The sequence below is a fragment of the Phyllostomus hastatus genome, unplaced genomic scaffold, assembly GCF_019186645.2.
Source record: "Phyllostomus hastatus isolate PE091 unplaced genomic scaffold, TTU_PhHast_1.1 phas_scaffold_60, whole genome shotgun sequence".
NCBI lineage: Eukaryota > Metazoa > Chordata > Mammalia > Chiroptera > Phyllostomidae > Phyllostomus > Phyllostomus hastatus.
The window spans coordinates 2536409-2544699 of NW_025334038.1; the positions used below are offsets into that span (position 1 = coordinate 2536409).

The 8291-nt window shown below is 47.9% G+C and overlaps 1 protein-coding gene across 3 annotated transcripts; it reads right to left on the bottom strand.

The window, feature by feature from the left end:
• Positions 1 to 4933: 4933 nt before the first annotated feature.
• Positions 4934 to 7756, bottom strand: TMEM177 (transmembrane protein 177). 3 transcript variants are annotated; one of them, XM_045826057.1, is made up of 2 exons: positions 7704 to 7756; positions 4934 to 6206 (listed from the first exon to the last, which is right to left on the bottom strand). In XM_045826057.1, the coding sequence occupies exon 2, from the start codon at positions 6182 to 6184 to the stop codon at positions 5249 to 5251; it is 936 nt and encodes a 311-aa protein (XP_045682013.1). In that variant the 5' UTR covers positions 6185 to 6206; positions 7704 to 7756; the 3' UTR covers positions 4934 to 5248. The 3 variants fall into 3 exon arrangements, with proteins under 3 accessions (XP_045682013.1, XP_045682012.1, XP_045682014.1); XM_045826056.1 differs by having other exon boundaries at positions 7546 to 7737; XM_045826058.1 differs by having other exon boundaries at positions 7688 to 7731.
• Between the last annotated feature and the right edge of the window lie 535 nt (positions 7757 to 8291).

Genomic DNA, 8291 nt, shown 5'->3' on the forward strand with positions numbered 1-8291 from the left:
TGCATTGGTACTGCCACAGTGATCAGTCCCTGGCTGAAAGCAGCAGGCAGGAGGCATGGCCTCAGTGAAAATGTGGTGGTGGATCTAGAGGAACAACAGCTGGCACTGTCAGTCAGTTCTGCTCCCATAGCAAATCTGAGCAGCACATTGTCATGACCTGCCCAATAACTGACAGATTGAAGGTTGGTCACACCCCAAGGATACAAGTCCAAAAGCAGTGATGCCAGAATCTGTCACCTTGATGCAGGGAGAGGGATGCACCCCCTTCCCTACACTCTTGAATAAACCTTTGTGTATCTGTGTATATAAATATGGACAGTGCTAAGTCCTTATATATATTGAATGAATAAAGTCATCTAGATTTCTACCACAAAACAATGACTTTCAACATCTTATGTTTACATCATTACAATCATCATGCAAGTGGTACTTCATGTTTTTTAAAGGTTTGATATTTATACCTAATATTTCCATGTTTCTACCATAATCTTCATAATTATACTTTTTAGTGACTGAACAATACTCAACAAATAGATGTACCACAATTTCCTAAGTCATTACTGTGCAAGATTTCCATTATTCCTATTTTTCTGTGTGTTATATCTAACGCTCATATACATCTTTGGGCATATACTATTAGTTCCTGTTGGATTGTAGCTCTAGGGTAAATTTCAAGGTTTGAAGTTACTAGATTAAAAATGCAATTTTATAATTGTATCAAGTTTTGCTACGTTACTTTGTAAAAGCATGTCAATTGATAATATGTATTAGTTGTCTATTGCTGCATAAAAAACCCTATAAAACTAAGTGGCTTAATAGAACCCACAACTATTGTCCCACTATGGACAACAGACATATGGATTCTAGGGATCAAGGATCCAGACATGGCTTAGCTATGTCCTCTGCTTCAGGGTCTGTCACTGGCTGAGATGAAGTCGTCACTGAGGCTGAGGTATCATCTGAAAGCCTGACAGGGGAAGGATTCTCTTTCATGCTCACATGGTTGTTAGGGGTTGTTGGACTGATGCCGTCAGTTCTTAGCCCACTGTTGGTCAGACTTTCCATGTGGGCCTCTCCAACATAGCAACTTGGTTCAATAAAGCATGCATCCAAGAAGATAGCATTCTGCTAGCAAGACAGAAGTCAAAATCTTTTCCAACTTATTTACAGAAGTGACATTTGCTCAATGCTTCGGTAGTCTATTATTTCAAAAGCAAGGGGAGCAAGGGAAAGGATGGCCCCAGACTAAGAATACAGGAGCGGGGAGCAGTGGGGGCAAAGCTGCCTATTACTAAGGTCAACAAGAGTGTATGCTCATGCCAATTTCACCACAACCTTACCAACACTGAATGTTCTAGTATCTAAAAATTACCAGTATAGTAGGTGCAAAGAACTATCTCCCATCTTAATGCCCTTTGCTCCAGTCAGGCATTTCCTCCTGGGGCCACCTGGGTCCTTTGCTCTCAGCTGCTGCCAAGTACAATAATTTCCCAAAAAGTGCCAACCGATAGTAACCTAAAGAACTGCCCTGACACTTGAAAAGCTGTAAGTGCAGACTTATATTAGGCAACAGTGAGTTCCCTGTGAGGGTTCAAGTCTCAAGAATTACTGATATTTGGGCAGCAACTCCAAGGCCTGAACACCCTGGTACTTGTACCACATGAAAATACTAAAATTTAGGAAACCAATCTTCTTTTAAAGCTTACTATATACCCTCACTGGGCTTCACATTTTGCAAACTTTATTTCATTTTTTTATTGTTAAAACAATGCTGTAAGATACATATTAATATTCTAATTTTACAAATGGGAAACTCAAGATCAGATGTGAAATCACTTCTTCAAGGTCATTCTACTAAGATGGGAAGGCTAGGATTTGAACTCATAGCTCTTTCTGCCTCCTAAGGTGCCCTCAGCTGGGGCCTTCTAGGACTCTGCCCTTCCACTCCATTCCCACTTCAACACAAAATATATTTGGTGTCCCTTCCTCGTCAGTTAGCTGAAAGGGTCTCTACCGGAAGTTCCAGAAGGCTCTGCTCAGTGATCTTTTCTTTTCCCCCTGATAGAATAGATGAGGATGGAAAGTCACCTCTAGCCAGCATGGGGAGAAAGCCTGTAGAATCCCAGTATATATTTGTGCAATGAAAACCTCAGGATAAATAGGGAAATATAAATGTAGGGTTTTGATAATGGGATCTGGAGCGAGGCTGCTAGCTTTAAATCCTGGTTCTGCCACTTATGAAACTTTACGATTTGGGGCAAATTTCTTCACCTTTCTGTGCTGTTTGCTTGCCTGTAAAATTGAAATAATCTCACCAGCTACATATTTGAATTTGGGGATAAATTTTTAAAGATGCCTAAGTACCCAGTACAGTGTCTGGGCACAGTAAGGGCTCCATAAACATTACTGTAGGAATGGGGTAGGCAGGAGGCCTCACTGGGTAAGGACCCTCACATGCATTTGGGACCCAGTCTGGGATTATGCACATGTGGGGATTGGGCTCCAGGTGCATGTGCTCAGCTCCAGGCATGCCCGCGTGGGGCCCTGCGCTATGGACACTGGCTGGTGGGGACAGAGGAAGTAGAGTAGGGTCAGGGATAGGCAGAGCCAAAGCCAGCACCATGACTCTGTGACCCCCCTCCCTTTATTACGGCTGTGTTCAGATGTGCGTGTGTGTGGTGAGGGTTGTATTTATGTGCCGATGTAGTTCTGAGGACCATGAACATGTGGGGGGCATGACTCAGTAGAACAGTACTCCCAGGGTTCCAGGCAGGGTGCGGGTGACTGAGGTACACAGCAGACATCTGAGAATGAAGATGCGGGCAACATTCATAGGGTGACCTCCTGTCACCTGGCCCATCTGCATAGCCTTAGAGCATGTTTTTAACCTTTCTGGAATCAACCCCCAAACTGTGTGCAGGGGCCTAAAGCCTCCTGGGGTCCCTGAGTAGTCACTGTGCCCTTTAGGAAGTGACCAAGAAGTGTCCTGCTTTCCCCACTGAAATCAGTAATCATGGGAGATCAGGACCATGCCCTGTCCTCAAAAAGTCCCAAGATGGGAAGACAGCACTGGGGTCATATAACATTCATACTCCAGCCAGACTTACTGTAATTGCTCAGGAACTTCAAGGAGCCAGGTCTCTCTGTTGTAGCCTAAGAGTCTCATTCATGTATTAAAAAAACGTTATGGAGAGCCTCAGTCCAGAGCTGTGAAAAAGACACACAACCCTGCCCTTGCAGATAATACCTTTCAGCAGGAGATGCTGAGCCACTAACTCCACAGCAGCTTGTTTAATTAGAGTTAGCAGTAAGGGCTAGGGAGAGGTACATGGTGTGCAGCAGGGTATGCATGAGGATGGTTCCTGGAGTTGGGTCCCTGAGTCATCCTGCAGGAGAGAGCACCTCAAATGAACAACACAACCATGGCAAAGGCCTGTGTGTTAAGGAGGGGAGGCATGTAAGGGATCACAGTGCTTATGAGGCTAGCATCCACAGCACTATGGGAAGTGGGATACAGGACAGTTGGGGAGGCCAGCAGGCCTAGGCTCGGAGATGTAACTTTAGCCAGAAAGCAAGAAGATGCCAGGGGAGGGGGCTGCAGTGGGTTTCAGATGTTCATATTGCCTAGGCTTGAGCCAGGCTCAGGGGATATGTAGAGGGTGGTGAGGAGGAGGGGCAGCTCACAGATGGGTGCTCTGTGAGCCAAAGTTTGGAGGTGGGGCCATGTAAGGCATATGTGGGGAGTGGGAACAGCCCTTGAGCGGAGACAAAATTTGACATGGAATAGCAGACGGAGCCAAGTAAGAGCCATTTTAGGGAGCCCACACCATGCACAACAGGGCTCCCTTATCTCACCATCTAGGCAGGTATGCCTGATGCCACCATCTTGGCTTCTGCAGTATTGACAGTAGTTGGGGTGTGGGTGGGGAGTGTGCCAACACTGTCCTAAGGACCTGAGAGACAGGGTGCTCTACATGCAGTAACAGTCTGCCTTGGCCTGGTATGGGGACCTGCAGGCTAACACAGAATAGAACCAGAGCACTGAGTGTCAGCCCACAGTGAAGGAGCCCGCAGGAAGGCATAGCTCCCCATCATGCTCACTCTCCTTTGCAGTCCCCTGCAGAACTATGTGCCACCACTGAGTGGGCCTCCCATGCTGCTGTGTACCCTTCCCTGAGTTACACTGGCCTCAGGCCCGAATTCTGCAGCTCTTCCACGGAAAACATATTAACAAAAACAATACAGGAAGCCTGACTTGTTGATCATAATTCTCCTCACCATCCACATTAAATCTTCTGTCCAAAGATCAAAAGTGGGGTCTGCTCTGTCTACTACCAGAGGGCTCAAGGAAAACAAGCTGGCCAAAGGTATAGAACAATAGGCCAGGTCCACTATCTACCCCCACCCTGCTTTGTAAGCCAAGTTCATTCATCCCATCTCTATCTCCCCTCATGCCCTCACCTCACTCCCTCTGCTGTCCAAGCCCTGAGCATGCTCTGTACCACACCTGTGGCCTCCATCCCTGCAGGGTCATTGTCTGGCAATGGTTTGTTCCTTACCCTTCCTTTGGCCAGAGATCCAGCCAGGTCTCCCTCACCCTAGGTCTTGCCAGTTTCCAGCAACACTTCCCCTTCAGGCCTAGGGGCTCTCCTGGGGCCCACCACCCCTTTTTGGCTGCCCAGCCCTCTCTGAGCAAGCCAGCTACACTGGACACATCACTCTTAAAGCCCCACCGCAAGCTCATCATTTCCCAGCCTTTCAGGCACACAATAGATTCTCATCTTGGCCTCTCAAAGCCTTTAATATCTACCATAGTAGAAGGAAATTAGGATCTGACCAACAGGAAAACTATGCTGTAGTTCTTTGCTGTAAAAGTGTTTACATCCTACCAGCACCTCTGGTAGTGAGATGTATTCTGACTCTTAGAGCCCACTGGTATTCAAAGACCAAGGAGGAACATACTGTTTATTTATGGAACACCCTTTCTGCCAGGGGACCCCACAATCCTGCCAGAAATTTACATCATCCCCATTTTACAGTGGAGGAAACCAAGTCTCAGATTCATAAAGGGATATGCCAAGGGTGCTGAGATTATAAGAACTGGGCTGGGGTAGGACCTAGGCTGTTTAACTCCAAAGCTTACGATTTTTTCTGACACTGGGCTGTGGGTGCAGAAGCACCAAGAGCCTGCAGTGTCAATGGCAGGGTGACGCCTACACGAGCTGGAACTGCCTGTGAGATGGGCCCCTCACGAACGGCCTGAGTTGAGTGTTGCCCTCCACATTTGTAGCAGAGAGTCCCGGCGGGTTGTGTAAGGTAAATGTTTGATGCGGAACCAATGTCTGGGAACAACATTCCCGCTGGGAGTATACAGCTTCTCTCCAGGTCTGCCCAAGAGACTGCGCAGAGCTAGGTTGCCCGACAAAACCTTCTCATAGAACTCCACTCCACCCTGGGAATAGGCTGTAGACAGGGAGGCTGTGCGTTGGTCCAGCCAGGCTTCCAGTGCATGAGTGAGAGAGTCGGTGGAGAAGGCATAAGCCACAAAGCCTGCCACTGCTGCCACCAGGTTGAATGCAGCCCGTAAGTTCATGGGGCTTCCATAGAGCCCCAATGCATGCTTGGCACCCACGCTCAGTGCCCAGGTTCCTGCTAGGCAAGCTGGGGCCACCAGGGCCTGTAGGGCAGCGGCACTGCTCTCCAGGTACACCACTTCCCTGGCCAAGGCAAACTTCTGAGCATCATGAGATAGGGTTAGGGCATTTCTCAGCCGGGTACCTTCTGGGGTCTTCCAGTCCACTCTTTGCCCATGTACAACCACAGGACAGTTGGTGTTGGTCACTGGGTCACCCAGGAAGCTGGCAGGGATGCCCACCACAGCCCCAGCAGGGAGTCTTGGGAAGCCAGCACTCACAGGCTGGAAGGTGAAGGCGGTGAAGGCCTCATAGCAATGGCCTGATGGGATGCCTATGTCCTCTAGCACCTCTTGGAAGAGTCTCTGTAGCTTTGGGGGGAGCGGGGCTGGCTGGCCCTGAGGCCAGTACTGGTATAGCCATCGAACCACAGGATCTGGGCAAAGGTGGTATGAGATTTGGGCCCCAAACAGGCCTGCACAGGAACCCACCAATAAGCCTGTCCTGTGTCTCTGCACAAATGCTGCTGCCCGCCACAGGGGACCTGCCATGAATGCTGCCACCGCTGTAAACCTGGGCCAAGAAAAAAAGCAGTCAGTCAATAGTTCCCTAAGTCTGCCTGTTGACTGAACACCCTCCCAGGCTACATCCTTTTTAACTAGGGCAACACAACACAGTGGTGAGGGCCTGAGTTCAAATCTCAGTTCCATTTCTGTGTATCAGCCTCTCCATCTGCCAAAGAGGCCTGTGATAATGGCCCACTGCTAGGGTGGCTGTGATTAGTAAATGAATGAATACACAAAAAATGTCTGGCACAGTAGTGGACACCCTGGTGATAATATCTGTGATTATTATTTTTATTCCCACAGCATTAAGTACTCAACTGCATGACTCCACTATTCATCCACAGTGAAGTGCTATGACCACTAATTTACAGATGAAGCATATGTTCAATTTATTGAGTATGACTGTATGCTAGACAGTTCTGACAGCTTTACATTTATTATCTCACAACTCCATGACCTAATTACTACTATTGCTCCTATTTAAAGCAATGAAAATGGAGGCACAGACAGGCTAAGTAAATTGGTTAAAATTCCAAACTAATAAAATGGCAGTTAAGGGATGAATTAAGTCCATTCAAATTTATATGCTTAAGTCTTAACCCTCCTCCCCCACCTCCAAATATGACTGTATTTACAGATGGGGCCTCCAAGGAGGTAATTAGGCAAAAATAAGGTTATTAGGGTAGGCCCTAATTCAATATGATGTCCTTATGAGAACATGAGATTCGAACACAGGCACAGGAAAGATCGCGAGAGGTGGCAAGGCAGAAAGGGATCATCTATGAGCCAATGAGAAGTCTCAGAAGAAACCAGCTCTGCTGACACCTTGATTTTGGACTTCCAGCCTTTAGAATCATGGGAAAAATAAATTTCTGCCATAGAGTACATGTCACAGCAGCCCTCGCTGACTACTACAGGCACACTATTTGAACACAGGTTGTCAAGCATTCACTGCAAACTTCATTTTAGAAAAAAAATTTTAATGCCAAATTGCAAACATATACAAAGATAGACAAAATATTACATTAACTTCAATCATCAACTCATAGCAAATCTTGTTTTACCTCTACTCCCACCCACATTCCTTCATCAACTAGTTTATTCTGAAACACATCCCGGGGGCATCCCATTATTTCAGAAAAATTCATAATTACTTAACTTTGAAGCTTACTGTCTTCCTGTCTGTTAAGTGTTTAAGGCAAGTAAGTTGCTGCAAATAAGAACGCGGGGTACTTATTTTAATAAAAAATTCCTAAAGAATCACAAAACTTAGCCCTTTTTTCAATGAGAAAACAGCCTAGGTGAGGAAGGGTCCTGGTCTTGGTACCGATGCCCCCCAGGCCCACCTGCGCCAAGGCCGCGCTCCCGGTCGGCCTCGGAGGCAGTGCCACCGCTCCTCCGGCAGCTGTGAGGACCCGCTGGGCTTCCACCCAGGCCCCCCAGGCCGTGCCCGGGGCTCCAGCGAGTAGCCTAGGGCAGGGGGCTCACCCAATCTCGCGCTCACCTACTAGCTGTAGTTTGAGACGCCGCAACGCTACTCTGGGTAGTGGGGGAGGAAGCCAGTGGGGCGGGCTCTGGGGGCGTGGCCAGGCGCAGAGCACGCTGGGCTCGCGTGGGAGGCTCCTCCCCAACGGAGTGCTTTGGGCGGGGCTGCAACCTGCAAAGTCTTGGCGGTGGGTCAGTCACTCAATTTAGCTGTTGAGTAAACGACAACTCCGCGTGGTTTTGGAGGCGCTTGGAGCAAAGCCTCCATTGGAGACCATGCCCGCCTGACTGCTGGGTCTATGTGACCTTTCCTGTGTGTTAAGCTCACCGCCAGCGGGTGCTCTGGGCTTCATTTTATTTACCACATCCTCTGCTCCTGCACCCCAATTCCTCTCAAATGATTCACCCTGTACAGTCTACAGAGCAGCGTCACATATGTCACCTCACTTTCCCACAGTTCTATGAATAGGTCAGGAATGGATTTGCCTGTGCACCAAGCCCGGCTTGCCACCTATTTTTGTAAGTAAAGGTTTACTGGAACATAGCCACAGCCATTCCTTCACAAGTTGTCTATGACAGAGTTGAGAAGCAAGGACAGAAAAGGCCT

Bases quoted from the DNA above. Each gene is read 5' to 3' on its own strand.
- TMEM177 (XM_045826057.1), bottom strand. From the start codon at position 6,184: ATGGCAGGTCCCCTGTGGCGGGCAGCAGCATTTGTGCAGAGACACAGG.